The sequence below is a fragment of the Ceratotherium simum genome, chromosome 1, assembly GCF_057802395.1.
Source record: "Ceratotherium simum simum isolate JZ-2026a chromosome 1, ASM5780239v1, whole genome shotgun sequence".
Taxonomy (NCBI): Eukaryota; Metazoa; Chordata; class Mammalia; order Perissodactyla; family Rhinocerotidae; genus Ceratotherium; species Ceratotherium simum.
This window is the reverse complement of record NC_141900.1, coordinates 21,641,413-21,656,936: the sequence shown is the minus strand read 5'-3', so window position 1 is coordinate 21,656,936 and position 15,524 is coordinate 21,641,413. Positions and strand designations below refer to the sequence as shown.

Sequence of the window (15,524 nt, the reverse complement as noted above, 5' to 3'; positions counted from 1 at the left end):
ACTATCTTTTAAGCTAAGAAATAATAATGAAACATATAATTTGAGTGTAAAATAACATGCAAAGGTTTTTTTGATAAAGGACAATAGTTTTTGGATATTGTCTAAACTACATTAATTAAGAATAATAGTTTATAACATTTCTGGGGATGAAAAGACATCTCTAAAATACACTACCAATATTATCTACCATCATAATTTTGAAATTGTACTCCACATGTCAATGAATAAAAATCAGTGCTTTTTAAATAATGAGGGTAATACACTTAATGGCAACAAAATGAAAAAAAAATAAACCTCAGTAGCTTTGCACCAATATGACCAGTATTTCAATTGTTTGATGTGTTGTTTTTTATAGTCTTGATAGATATGCTTGGAATATTATTGAAATTAGATAAAAGTCTTGATTATATTCCCAGCAGTAGACATAAAAAAGTAGGACGTTAGAGAAAATAGCAACTTGTTACACAAAGCATTAACAGAGTAACCAGGAAATGGCTCACAGTTGGATATAAAAAATCTGTGGAAATCAAATTTCAAGCATTTTATTCCAACTGACATAATGATGAAACCTTAAAAATACTCAAGGAGCCATTCTTATATAATGCAGTAATTCAATCTTCCACTAAAAGAGATATAATAATAATTCTAGGTGTTTATCTAAATAATTGTTTTGTGTAGAGCCTAAATTTTATATAAAATAATCAGAGAAGGGTTTATTCAGTGATTTTCTCTTCACAAAAAGGGCTCCTGCAAGGGAGATACCACAGAAAAATATAATTCCTGTCTCTTTCATGCTTTTTCTACTACATAAATCACAGAATCCTAGAATTCCAGAACTGCAAGGGACCTTTAAGATCATCTAATTAACCCTCTTCATGATACTCATGAGGAATCATGCTTGAAGAGGCTGTGAATGGTTAAAATCATGTGGTTAATTAATCATTGGTAGGGGCCGGCCCCGTGGCTTAGCGGTTAAGTGCGTGCGCTCCGCTGCCGGCGGCCCGGGTTCGGATCCCGGGTACGCACCGAGGCACCGCTCCTCCAGCCATGCTGAGGCCGCATCCCACATACAGCAACTGGAGGGATGTGCAGCTATGACAGACAGCTATGTACTGGGGCTTTGGGGGAAAAATAAATAAATAAAATCTTTAAAAAAAAAAAAAATTAATCATTGGTAGAGATATACTGAGAACTCAGGTCTTCTAATTTCTAGTCCAAGACTCTTTCTTAGGCAAGCTTATCCTGTCCCAGGGCTTTAAACAGTATTCATAGTATTTAACTCTTCAGCCCAAACCTCTTTACTGAGCTCCAGATTCGTTGGTCCAATTGGCTTCTTGACATTTCTGCTTGGATGGACAAATATCTTAAACTTCACATCACAAAAACAGAACTTTTACTTTCCTGCCCCAAATCCACCCCTCCAGCCTTTCCCATCTCAGTCATTGGTACCACTATCCAACAATTTTCCCAGGCCCAGAATCTAGGAATTGTTTTTGATTCTTCCCTTTCTACCACAGCCTCCATGTAGTCCATCTAGTCCATCCAGCCCTATTTAATTAAAATGTATTTCACAAATGTTGGCTCTTGCTATGTCTGCTACAATCATATCCCAAACCACCTAAACATCTAATGCCTGGAACCCCCGACTGGTCTCCCTGTCTGCACTCTTTTTCCTACAATCTATTCCTCATACTGTGCTCAGAGTGTTCAATCTAACACAAAACAATGTAATACCATATTTAGGGAAAAATGTGCTTTTCTCTTTCACAAATGTTTAACTTTCTCCCTAGTTACCGAGGCTTCCTGGGGAATGATTTTTATTTTTACTAAAAGAATGTGAACAGAGAAAAAGAGTGTATATTAAGCTTCTGAAATAAAAAGTAGGGCTTTGCAGCAAGAAAACAGCCTTGCAATCCAAACTGTCTTGACATAGGAGTCTTTAGATTCCTGCATCATTCCCTTTTATGTGTCAAACTTAAAGGAACTGGCTCATCGAGTTCTCCCATAAAAAGAAAAGCTGGGGCAAAAAGGGAGGTCAGAAAAAGCTAGGGAAGTTCAGAAACAAAATTTTCATTAGCTCTTATTTTTCAAATATCCTCAGTATAAAAGAAAGATCTGGGTCTTTTGATGATGAAAGAAAAAAAATGAATGCATCTTGCCATTGTGCTTAACTCTTCTTCATATTTAAGTCAGGCTAACAGAGATCATGAAAGTTAAAGTGACAACCATATCTGAAGACGTCATCTCTCACCAAGTCTTCTGGGGAAGAAGCACTATGACTCTTCTCCACTGTGTGAACTCACTGGCATGGTAAATACTTGCTGACGTAAATTCCTGACAACTTGGCATACTGGGAAGGCATTCCTAAAAGAGAGTCAGGCAGAAATTAAACTCAGCTTCTATTTCCTCCAAGGGCAATATATTTACTCACTCACCATAAGTGAAAAAGACCTTAGAGAGATCTAACATCATAATCTTAACCATTTGCAATATGGATGCAATCCATTTTTTCTTTCTGTGCAGCTAAAATATTTGGGAAATAATTGAAACAAGATGCCACAATGGAATTAAATGTTTTTCAATTCTTACATGTGAAAACGTGAATAGATTAGGATCCATTTTTTGACCGTTATCCTAACATTGGCATTTGGTAAAATTATTCTATTCACTATGATATTTATGCATTTATTGCAATGTCAGATTACCAATATGTATATACAAAGAAGTACACGTTAGTCAAGAAACTAGATCTATGTATTTCTTTTTTGTTTTTTAAGGCAAGAGATACCATATTTTTAATATAGGCTACCGACAGGTAAGGAGACTTAGGAAAGAACAGATGAAGACATGCTCTAGGGAAAGAAGAGACACATTTATAGAGGAAGAGGGTTAGAGAAAATAATATTCAAAACACCATCCTAGAGTATCCAATCCTGAAGTTATTCTCATTTCTTTTTTATTTTCAATTACCCTTTAGTATCTGTTAGTGCAGAATGTGGCATCCTTGTAATCTGCTGCAAGACTGATTTGATGTCAATTCTGTTACAAATAACATCGTTCCTTTTCAACCAGACCTAAACTTTTAGAATTGTAATTCTTTGCTTCTTATGTAAAAAGGAGGAGGCTACCTATCACAAGCTTTAGAGAAAACAGACTTACCTCTTGGACGAGGTGCCAGGTAAGGCCGTGGTTGGTTGAGTACTCCAGTTTCACCTGGTTGTCCATGTGCGGAGTGTATTTCTTGCCACAGCCCATCACCAAACTGAACTGAATCATATAGGATGCTCCTATCTGCATTGATTGTGTTTCCACATAGCGCATACTTGAGGCAAGTTTAGAATCTCCTGTAAAACTGAAAGACAGAGGTGGAAAACAGCTACATATCAGGGAAAAATTAAGCTTTTCATTTCATATCATCCATCAAAACAGCTTCATTTTACTTATTTAAACCTTGCCAAGTTCTAGAATGGATTTCAGTCAATCTAATAAATGCAATTTAAAACAATTTGCCTATCAAAGAAGCCATACATATATATTTTAAAGTTAATACCTAGAGTTGTCAAATGTCTTTGAAAATGGGTACTCACTCAGATATTGCCCATGAGTATAAACCCTTTGACTCACTATTCTCACTCCTTGGAATCTGTTATAAGGAAATAATCCTAAATTCAAAGACAATTTTATAAAAATGATGAATATTGCAGGTTTACTTATAACAGTAATTGGTAACCATTTCAGTGTCAAACTACGGGGAAAATGGAATGCTTAAGTAAACACTTGACAGATTATCCATATTTTAAATATTTATGAAGGTAATATAATCATATTAACATGTATATGATAAAATGAGCTTAAAGAATCCACAAAATGATGCATAAAGGAAATTCGAAGAATGTTTACAGTAGCTGTGTTTGGGGGTGGGAAATTGGACAATTTAAAACGTTTCTTTTTGTTTTTCTTATTTTCCAAATAGTCTTTAATGCTCAGGCATTAAATACTGAAAACATCATAATGTAATTTTAATGGTTGTGCCTCAAGTCAGCAAAATTCACATGCTTTACGGGATCTCAATTGAGTACTATCTAACTGTAAATTGTTTGAAGGCAGGCACAATTACTTTTTTAGAGAAAACTGCTCAAGGAATTTATAATCTATCAGAGGAGATTAAAATACGGACACATTTTCACTGTAGTTAATATGGGTCAATGTAAACATTCCCAGGGTCAACCACACTGGGGTTTGTCTACCACAGTACTTGGTACAGCAGCTCCAGTACCACTCTTCAACAATAATTTCTTTTAGGGGGCCTAGACGAAGGAGATAATGCAATATTCTGTGAAATCTTTGAAGCATTTATTATTTTTTCTTAGTCATCCTTTGCTGAATCAGCAACATAAGGAGTAATTACTCTGACTTGCTTCTTGCAGAGACTAAGATGTTATTTAAAGATGGAACATTGTCCATATAGAGGATTATCATGGGCTTGGGTTCAAGGTTATAAAATGTAAGCTTTTTCATAACAATGACTAATTACTGTTCAACTAACAGTTTTATAATTTTATTTATTTATTTTTTCCCCCAAAGCCCCAGTAGATAGTTGTATGTTATAGCTGCACATCCTTCTAGTTGCTGCATGTGGGACGCGGCCTCAGCATGGCCGGAGAAGCGGTGCATCGGTGCGCGCCCGGGATCCGAACCTGGGCCGCCAGCAGCGGAGCGCGCGTACCCAACCACCAAGCCATGGGGCCGGCCCAACTAACAGTTTTAAATTAAGGTTTTGCACTTGGACAACAAATAGAGGAATACAATGTAAGAGCCCCAATCTCTTCTTTAGCTGAATGTTCAATAAAAGGAAAGGAAAAGTCATATTCAGTACTTCTGGCCTTATAAATCCAGTGCTTACAACTTGTTTATCAGTATTAATAAAGACGCCCACCAATGGTTGAGTCTAGGCCATATCTGAAGACTGTGCTAAGCACAAGACCCACATTATCTTCCTTAGTTCCATTCTTATAATAACTCTGTGAAGTAGAAAAATTTTTTCTGTTTAACAAATGAGGATATGGGGACAGTAAATGGTAGAGACTCAATGAGAAATCAGCCTTGCCTGTCTCCAAATCCTCTTAACCAACACACTATCTCTTTGTCCTTCTATTACTCTAAGATGGAGAAGAAAACATCGCAGTTTTGAATAGCTTTCATTTATAGTTAATTTTTTTTTATAATTTTATTTCTTTCTTTTTCCCCAAAGCCCCAGTAGATAGTTGTATGTCGTAGTTGCACATCCTTCTAGTTGCTTATAGTTAATTTAAAAATCATTAACTTTCAGTTACTATGCAATGATACTCTGATGTTAGAGATATAAAACCATGATTGCTGCTATGCGTTAGGGTATAAAGGATGCAATCTAGAAAATATAAAGCTGCAGTATGCAATTTTTAGCAATATTACAAAATAAAAGAAAGCAACATAGAGCAATAACACTAGTAAGCTGTACAGGCACAAACTCATCTATATCAATTCCAGAGTCTTTTAAGTAGGCAACAAACCCAAATGCTTTTCTGCATGAGACACAGATGCTGCTTTTAGCTTCAAGGGTTAAATGCTCTTTCTAGTACCCTTTATAAGAAAGGTAGAGACAGCCAACTAGGCTTCATTTGAATTGTTTATTTTAAAGGCACACTATATATCCCAGGCATATGGTAAAAACCACACAGTGTGTAGTAGCACATGGGCTGAAGAGTCTGCAAGCCAGACAGAGCTACTAACCTTTCTCACTCGTGTCATGAACAGTATTCCCCACCCTAGCATTTCTGAAATAACTTAAGATTATTTTCACAGTCAGCTCCTTGTAAATGCCCCCCTTCTGAGATGGCTTACTGTCATTGTAATTCTACACAGAAACAGAAGGAAATGTCGTGTTTTGCAAATATTGCCTGTACCTGACTTTTGCATGGTTACAAATTAACCATGAACTCGGCTGAAGAGAGGAAGTATTCAAACCTGAGAAGTGTGTGCCCTGTGAGCTATCCTGATGAGAACAGCTTTTAAAGAATCAAGAAAGAAGCAAGATAAAAATTATGTAAAAAGACAAGAGGCTAAATGGGGACAGTTAAACAGCAACAATAAGATTCTTACTTAGCACAAATATCTGTTCCACTGGTACTTGTGGGCAGGTATTGTTGGGTAGGCTGATCCGGCTGCCATCCACAGCCTTTCTTCTCCCCAGTCACCTTCTAGCTATTGGTCTAGGGGATCCACATCCACCAGTGAGTTCTCACCAATAGGACGTAAGTGAAAGACGCTAGGTGGATTTACTCATTCAGCTTTAATATAAGCTTTTCAAAAGAGATAAATGGACTTGGCTGGCATGCCCTTTTGCCTGTTGCTCCTATCATCTTCCTTTCTTCTAGTGGGGCAGCAGTCATCTTGTGACAACAATGGAATAAACATGCAGACAGAGGTGTCTCTACTGAGATGGCAGAGAAGAAAGATGGAGAGAACCTGGGTCTCTGATGGCCATGTTAAGCTGCTGACCAGCCCTGAACTGCTGATCCTAGGACTGCTTGTTCCAAGTGACAAATAAGCCTCTTCACTTTTGTTTATGCCATGCGCAGCCTTTTCTCGTCGTTTTTGTTGTAACCCAGAGCTGACTGCATTTCTAACTGATACACCTGCCATACTTCATGGTACTGTATGCTACCTATCCTGATGTCTTAATGTGAGGCAAAACAACACAAGAAAAGCACAGAAGTCTATGCCTTAATATCTTGACCATTCATTTGGGGACGGCCCCCTGGCGCAGCGGTTAAGTGCGCGCACTCCGCCACGGCAGCCCGGGGTTCGTGGGTTCAGATCCAGGGCGTGCACCGTCACACTGCTTGTTAAGCCATGCTGTGGCCGCGTCCCATATAAAGTAGAGGAAGATGGCCAGGGATGTTAGCTCAGGGCCAAACTTCCTCTGGAAAAAAGGGGAGGATTGGCATCAGATGTTAGATCAGGGCTAGTCCTCCTCACAAAAAAAAAAAAAAAAATCTTGACCATTCATAGCACAAGTTCACTTGGTGGTTTATGATTTATTCAAGACTGGCTGAATGCCAGTGATACTAGGTCTGATTTCTTCCTCCCACATACTCTGATGTTCACACTCAGCTGGAGTTTTAGGGGAGAGAATTTCACAGACTGCCATCCTTTAATTCATAAAACTGCTCCTCTTTGCTGCTTGTCTAAGTCAAGATGTTTATAAAGGCAAAAATAAAGCTGGACTTCTTCTCTCTTACAATCATAGAAACAAAAGAATAGTCTACATCTGCATTTGGGGAGAAATTCTGGAGAGAGAATACACTGGGAATCAGGAGGCTTAGTTTCATTCACGCTGATTTGTAAGGATGCCTCAAAAATAAAGGAACAATAAAGAAACTCCCGCATGTAATTGCAAGATTTAATGAGAGAATGAGAAGAACTCTTTCCACAAGGACAAGATTACCTCCTTGCGTCTTTTCATTTCCACCTCCAGGAAGACCACTAGGCTCTCTATTATAACTCTGGTAAAATGGATGACACCACAACGTTAAGTCGAGTCTCCACAGTTCTATACTTAGTCCATAGCATAGCTCCTTCGCCTCCCGCTCCCTTGCTTAATTTCCTATATTGCTGAGGATCCATTTTTCTGATCAGGTTGGAAGCCTCTCAGCAGGGAGAGATCCTATCTAGTCCATCTCTGCATCCCTTAAAGCACTCAGAACCTTGTGCACCTCACAGAAGCACCTGGTGTTGGGGCAGGACATTGTGGTTTTCCAACAGCTGGATTATCTGATTTGATATTTGAGTCAAGACTATTTGGGAGACCATCAGGGATCCTTAACATTGTGTCATGGAGAAGGACAACCGAGAGGCTGAGTGGCTGGCCCTGGGGTCGCACAGTTACTAAAAAGCTAGAAACTAGGTCTTCTAATTTCTCCTTTGATGTCCTGTCTACTATGTCATGCCTCTCAAAGGTACTCAAAGAATGTTAAATAAAATGAGCACATGAGTGAGGTCTCTCAAATGGGGAGAAGGCAAGTTTTACAAAATTATAGTTACTTAAGCGCTGTAATGAAAGACAAGATTTTGAGGTTATCCTCACTTAAAGAAATCATTCTTTACGCACTTCCCCAGAGCCTCTTGCCCATCTCCAGAAAAAACGGCTCTTTCATATGAAAGGCAGATACACATAACCAAAGTAAGTGGGAGAACACTCGGGCCACAAAGCTCCTTAAAAGCAATTTCATGTAATACAGACAAATCACCTAGGGACTGAGCCAGTCGACCTCATCTCTTTAAGAACAGTTTGGTTGGTAAGGCAATGTGGCTGAAGTCTCACTACTAATGTGCCACAAGAGAAAACAATGCACCAATATCTACATTTCTTAGAAACCTAAGCAATATTCTATTATCTTCAAGAACCCCAGAGAAAAGAACAGCTCTGCAGAGCTCATTTCCAGAGAAACAGGAGAGTAGCACAAAGCTATTTTTGGTATGGTACCATTCAGAAGTTATATCCATCTGCAAAAGGACAAGTGAATGAATCTAATCCTCTCCAGTATCATCCTTTTTTAGGTTTTGTTCCTGTAATCATGAAAGAAATATTTACTAGAGTTGACAGAACAACTTGTTGATGTTATGGAATTGAAGGTGGCATTTTAACTCATTTCTTATTTCTACACTATTATATCTCAAAACAGAAATAACCACATTATTTTAGTGGACTATATAAATTTTATACTTACTGGAAAAAATAACCCGACAATACAGAAGCATTTTTTAAAAGGTAAAAATTCGCAATTCTACTACCTAGAGGTGACCTGCTAACATTTTGGTGTAAATACTTTCAGACTTTCTCATGCTTACATACACAAATACACACACATACTTTTCTCTTTAAAAAAAATAATTAAAAAATCAGAATAAACCTGCTCTTTTTCTTTTTACAACTATTTCACTGCCATCTTTCCAATGAGAAAATATGGTGAGACACTGTCATTTTTAATGAATAAAGCCAATCTCCAATTAAGGAAATCTTTGGACATTGTTTCCATTTTTCACTGTTACAAACAGTGCCTCTATAATAGGCATCCTTGTATATCTTTGGGTACTTGTCCAATTATTTCCTTAGGATAAATTCCTAGAAGCAGAATTGCTTGGTCAAAGCAAATTTTAAAAGTTAGCACTTACTGCCAAGTTGCTCTCCAAAAAGGTTGTACTAAGTTACATTTACCAAAAACATTAACAATGACTGAGCTGTCAATTCTTACCACTTATCAATACCAAACATTGACAATATATTTCATTTTAGCTACTTTATGCATAGCCTTTAACCTACATTTCTTTGATTACTAGAGAAGTTAACACGCTATTCATGTTTATTGGCTATTGGCAGTTTTTTTGGTGTGTGTGTGAAGAGCATTTTCACGTACTTTGCTCATTTTTCAAACTGGGATTTATCTTTTTATTACTTATTCGTATAAGAGTTCTCCACGTATCAGGATATGTAGTCTGTCATATATGTTGCAAATATCCCCTTGCTCCCAATTTCTTGTCACGTTTTGTTTTCTAGGAGGTTTCTTCTCCCCAAATACAAGTTTAAAAATTTTAAGTGCCTGGAATACGTGACCTTTATGGTTCCTGCTTTTGGTGTTATGTTTTATTGGTATCTATTAAGATTGCCTCTGAGCCTTAGTTCATAATCATTTTTGCAAATGTCCAATGGACATTTAAAAGGGATACATATTTTTTATTTGTAGGGTACAAGCTTTTTCTTTATCTATTAAGTCATCCTTGTTAATTACCTCCATACATCTGTCTAGGGCCTCACTTATTTTTTGTTTGCTTGATCCAGCAAGGACTCAAACAAAACATTAAAGTCACACTCTGATTTACGGTTGTTGTGATTTTCCCTTTGTAACTCTAGCAGGTTTTGCATTATGGTCTCCATTCTATGGTATTCAGTGTGTGGAGGCCCTATTTTCATCTTTCTGTGGACTTTCACTCCTCATGGCACCACCTCTGTTACTAGTCTGTAGGCCCAGCTTCAGTCTAGAAGAGTATAGTGGGGCCAGGGGTGAGGGCCACTCAACTTCCACTCAATCTACTCTCATCAACACACTATCCTCCAGCACCATTTTCTCCAGAAGCTCATTCAAGTTTCAAATTTCAAGAATGGTACAGCATTTTTCTCTGTTACATTGCTTGGATTACTCCAATGGGGAATTTGGAGAGAGAACAAATAAAATGTGGGCTTAACATACCATATTCATTTGATAAGCTGATTTATTAATTTTCTCCCTGGTTTCATGACTACATTCTCTCAATCAGTTTCTCAACTGGACTAAGTCCATGTAGGAAATTTCCAGATACCAAATTAATTTTATTACAACCGTTTTTACTCACTTCATTCAATCTACAGCTTCAAACAAATTTGGAATTTCTCCACATAATGTGTTTTGTCATGTATTTATTCAATACTTTATTTAAAAAGTCCTTATGGATTTCTAAGTGGCTAGACCACTCCTTACTTATCTTGTTGAGTTGGCAAGTGAAGGTGTTTTGGAATACACAGGCTTATTGCTATCTATTTCAAATAGAAATATTTCCTTTACACTTTTGTCCCTAGCACCTGCTTTATTTTGCTTTTCTTTATCATTCCTATTTAAAGTACATAGTTTAGGGGTCGGCCCTGTGACTTAGTGGTTAAGTGCGCGTGCTCCGCTGCTGGCGGCCCAGGTTCGGATCCTGGGTATGCACTGACACACTGCTTGTCAGGCCATGCTGCGGCGGCGTCCCACATAAAGTGGAGGAAGATCGGCATGGATGTTAGCTTAGGGCCGGTCTTCCTCAGCAAAAAGAGGTGGATTGGCATGGATGTTAGCTCAGGGCTGTCCTTCCTCGGACACACACAAACACACTAAATTAATTAATTAAAGCACATAGTTTATATTCTTTAGCTTCTTCATTCTCATTTCCATTTTCTCAGTTTGGAAATTTACACCTAGTTCTTCAAGTCAGGACTAGAATCTTACTTGAAGCTACATAAACTCTTAGGTCAATAAAAAGCATAAGTTGAGCTGCTTAGCTGCTGTTTATTCAGCTTTTACAGAAAGAAACCTCTTTGCAAACCAAACTCAGCATAAAATTGGGAACTTTGTGGCAGTTTACTCTCAAGCATCAAGTCATTTCACGTGTGGGAGACAGAATTGGAGGGATTTTGTCATCTAAGTTAGAGATTCAGGCTGTCTGTACACAATGGCCATGACCACAAATGAGCACTGTCTTCTCTTTCCAATGAGGGGGATGGGTGGGTGGACCAGTGACTCTGTCAGGAGCCAGAGAGTGGCTCCTTCAACCTTCGATAGGAGTCCAGGGTTCCATCTGCAGCTGTCACCCTCCTTTGTCTCCTGTGGAACTAGCCCAATTCTCCCAAAGTCTAGATGCCAGCAGCTGATTCCAATAACTTTTTAAAAAATCGAGTTTTAAAGTTTATAGAAATTTGTTGGTGAGATAATGATTTTAAAGATTTCTGTCAAGTTTCAGATGAATCTTCATTTTGCCCACCTAATGGCGTTTTTAGGAAATGTTCAGCAGCTGGAATAAATTGTTTCAGAAAAAGGGAAATCTCTGCTGGGTAAAAGTCAGAGGGGGTGTCAGCACAAAGCACAGCCTGGGCTGCAGCCCCCAAAGAGAGAAGGAGAGAGAGAGGGAGACCGAGGGACAGACTGTCAGGCCATTTTCACCAACAATACTGCCTTGCCACTCATGGTGGGAGGAGAGGAATCAGAGGAGCTTTAGCTGTTTCCAGCCTCACCTACTGCTGTTAATAACTTCAACTCATCTCAGATCTTTGACTATCCAGAATCTCTTTACTCCTGTTATTCTTGTGTTGCGTCCATATTAACAAAATGCACCCATGTCCCACATTAAATATATACTTGTTGTTGCAAAAACCTTCAAGTGGATTTTATAATTTTGCCTTTAAATTTTATTTGGCTGGTAGTAATGCATGTAATATACATTTGGCTTTGATTTCTCAGCATACTCAGAAATCTGACCAAAAAATTATTTCCAATATCATAAAATTTTGTGAATATTTAAATTTAGAATTAATGGAGTTGACATATGTTGTGTTTTCTAGGTATTTAATTAAAATTCATTAATTTTATTTTTGCAATTTTCTTATATTTTTGATATAATATTCATTTTCCCAGCCTTTGGGCTTTTTCTAGTCCCCTGGAAAAAGCTTGGCGGTCCTGGCACTGTGCCCAGAATGACTAACAAAGGAGATTCCCCAGAAGAGGCACAGCTAATGCAAAGGTGCTGGGAGAGGAAGAGCTTGGCTTGTTGGAGTAGAGCGAAAAAAGACCAACGTGGTTGGGGTGGACTTAGTGAAAGGCAGGAAGGCAGGAGAGGCCAACTGGGCCAGATCACCCAGGGCTACCACAAAGATTCTCTGTCCATATGAACCTCTGTCCATAGAAAGTGATCATCTCAGTCTATTAAATTTCTGTTTCAATAAGCCAGGTGTACCATGAATCTAAATCATTAAATGTAGATTTCTCTTGTTAATTTGTTTAGTGCTATGTTCTCTTACTTCTCAAATCTCACTTAGCTACTTAGTCCAAATGGAGATTTTTGGGGAAATCTAATTTTGGAGAAATAAATGACTCAAAAGTCAACAGCCTGGACATCAACAGGACACAAGTCTTGGAACGTGGCCATTTTATCTGTTCCTTTGGCAGGTTCCAAGCTTTTATCCTCTAATATATATCTTCAAGTGGTCCATTTCTCACCTGCATCGTCCTATTCCTAGCACCATTACAAGCACATGTGGATGACACTGTTAGCCTCTGAGCTGGGTTCCTTCTACTGCTTCTCCTGTTTACCCTCTACCATATTCCACACAGCAGCCAGAATTGTTTCTAAAATATATGTATGATCACGTCACTTCTCTGCTACGAGTTATTTACTGGATTCCCATAAGACTTAGAGTAAAATCCAAAATCTCTGCGTTGCTCTGTAAGGCCCTAACACAATCTAGTCCCTTGCCTGCCTCAGAGCCTTTGCTCTTCTGTTCTCTCCACCTGCAGTGCTTTCCTTGCACACTTTACATCGTTGTCTCGTTCTCATCATTCTGGTCTCTAATCTAATGCCTCCCAGAGGGGCTTTCTTGACCATCTTACCTAAAATAGTCTCACTCTCCACTTCTGCCACCTAACATTCCATCCCTTTATCCTCACAGCACTTATCACTATCTGAAATATTACTATCAATTTGCTGACTTGTTTACTGTGGTTATTCCACCCTAAAATGTAAGCTCCACAAAGGACTTTTCTATCTTCACGCTCAATACCAACTGCTACACCTCCAGCACAAACAGTGCCTACAGTGTAATTAATAAACAGTTGAATGTATCAGTTAGTCTACCAACGAATTAAAATCTTCATGTAATGAAATCCTCATGGTGAAAAAGCCTAATAAGTAGGCTCTACTTTAACAAGTCATTTATAAATCTATTTTGGGGTATATTCAATTATATTACCAATTTTATAGAGGCACTGACATGCCTGGGTACTGAAAATACTCCTTTTACAGTTGCTGAAAATCACAGTAAGTGACTTTTCAGTTTGCCACTCAATATATTTACTTTATCTATCTGCTAAGTTTCCTAGAACGACCACTTACTGTGAAATAGTACTTGAAGCAGCTCTTGGGAGCCATCTCACCCCAATTGTGCTGATTTCCTTCAGCAGCACAATTTAAGTTGATTTACTGCTTTTTTTAATAGCCTTTGTAAAAAAATAATCCCAAGAACACTCTAGGTTTACTAATGAACTATTCAAACTGACAAAATTTCTATGTAAGTTATAGGTTGATGTTCAATGAAAGAAAAATCCTAAAGAAATTAAGTTGGCTATTATTTTTATTCTATAGGTAGATTCATCTTATAAAGAGATCATGAGGAATTTGTCTTTCTTGTAACCTAAGGGATCAGGGTTGTCTAAAGTTTCAGCTGGGCACTAACCCAACCTCTCCTTTGTTTGTGTTTCCCAACGACACATTCCTTACAGTATCAGGCAAACTCCTTGACTGGTTTCATAAGACCAGTCCAAAGGAATAAAGATCTGCATGTAATAAAGACTATTTGACTCTTAACCCCTTAAAACACACATTATTATTTTAAAAACTTAACCAAAAGGCAGCAGAAAGAAAGGTGGATCTCACTGAAAAATATTTGGCCCATTGCTTGCTAAATGTGTGTTAGATCCTTCTGGGGGCCTGAATGTCCCCAAACAGGCACGTTAGGTCTGTGCCAGCAGGAGCTCTGGTCAGTTAGGAAATATTTTTGTGTCATCCATGACTACACATTATTGTTGATTCCTGATGGTTCTTACAACCTAGCAGTACCTTAAAAACTACTTTACAGCTGCTCTTATATATCTTAAAACACATTTCACTCATCATTAGTTCTGCTACATCATTATATAACTATTATATAACACTAAATTATTGGTTATCTTTAATTGTTAATAGAGTCACAGTACTATTTCCTACCTCTTACTGCAAGGGAACTGTATTTAATTTATATTATAAGATAAACAGTCTTTTAGGATCCTTTTAGGATCCTTTTAGCCTAGGATTTTCCCCTAGGTGACTCTTGCTTCTCATAAAATACACAAATACTTTATCCTTGTCTATGCTTATAGATGTCCCATGAGATATGAACATATATCTTTTTTTTAATTTAAGTATAAGTCATATATAACATTATATTAGTTTCAGGTGTACAACATAATGATTTGATATTTGTATATATTGTGAAATGATCACAATAAGTCTAGTTAACATCCATCCCCACACACAGTTACAAAATTTTTTTTCTTGTGATGAGGACTTTTAAGATCCACTCATTTAACATCTTTCAAGTATGCAATACAATATTATTGACTATAGTCACCATGTTGTACATTACATCCCCGTGACTTATTTATTTTATAACTGGAAGTTTGTACTTTTTGACCCCCTCCACCCATTTCACCCACCCCCACCCCCCACCACCTTTGGCAACTAATTCTGTTTTCTGTATCTTACAGCTTGTTTTTTTGTTTTGTTTTGTTTTTAGGATTCCACATATAAGTGAGATCATATGGTATTTGTCATTCTCTGTCTGACTTATCTCACTTAGCACAATGCCCTCAAGGTTCATCCATGTTGTTGCAAATGGCAAAATTTCATTCTTTTTTATGGCTGAATAGTATTCCACGGTGTGTGTGTGTGTGTGTGTGTGTGTGTGTGTGTGTGTACATATATATACACACACACCACATTTTCTTTATCTATTCATCCACTGATGAATACATAGGTTGTTTTCATATCTTGGCTGTTGTAAATAATACTGCAGTGAACACGGGGGTGCATATATTTTTCAAGTTAGTGTTTTCATTTTCTTTGGATAGATACCCAGAAGTGGAATTGCTGGATCATATGGAGTTCTA

At 37.8% G+C, this 15,524-nt stretch overlaps 1 protein-coding gene across 3 annotated transcripts in view; it reads right to left on the bottom strand.

The window, feature by feature from the left end:
• The window catches only part of RELN (reelin), a 490,103-nt gene that overhangs the window by 120,098 nt on the left and 354,481 nt on the right, over nucleotides 1–15,524 (bottom strand). For all 3 annotated transcript variants that reach the window (XM_087441541.1, XM_004439311.3, XM_087441605.1), the window contains exons 21-22: nucleotides 3,160–3,352; nucleotides 2,252–2,364 (exon numbers count right to left, since the gene is read on the bottom strand). In XM_087441541.1, coding sequence (XP_087297667.1) covers nucleotides 2,252–2,364; nucleotides 3,160–3,352 — 306 coding nt within the window. The remainder of the gene's footprint in view (nucleotides 1–2,251; nucleotides 2,365–3,159; nucleotides 3,353–15,524) is intronic.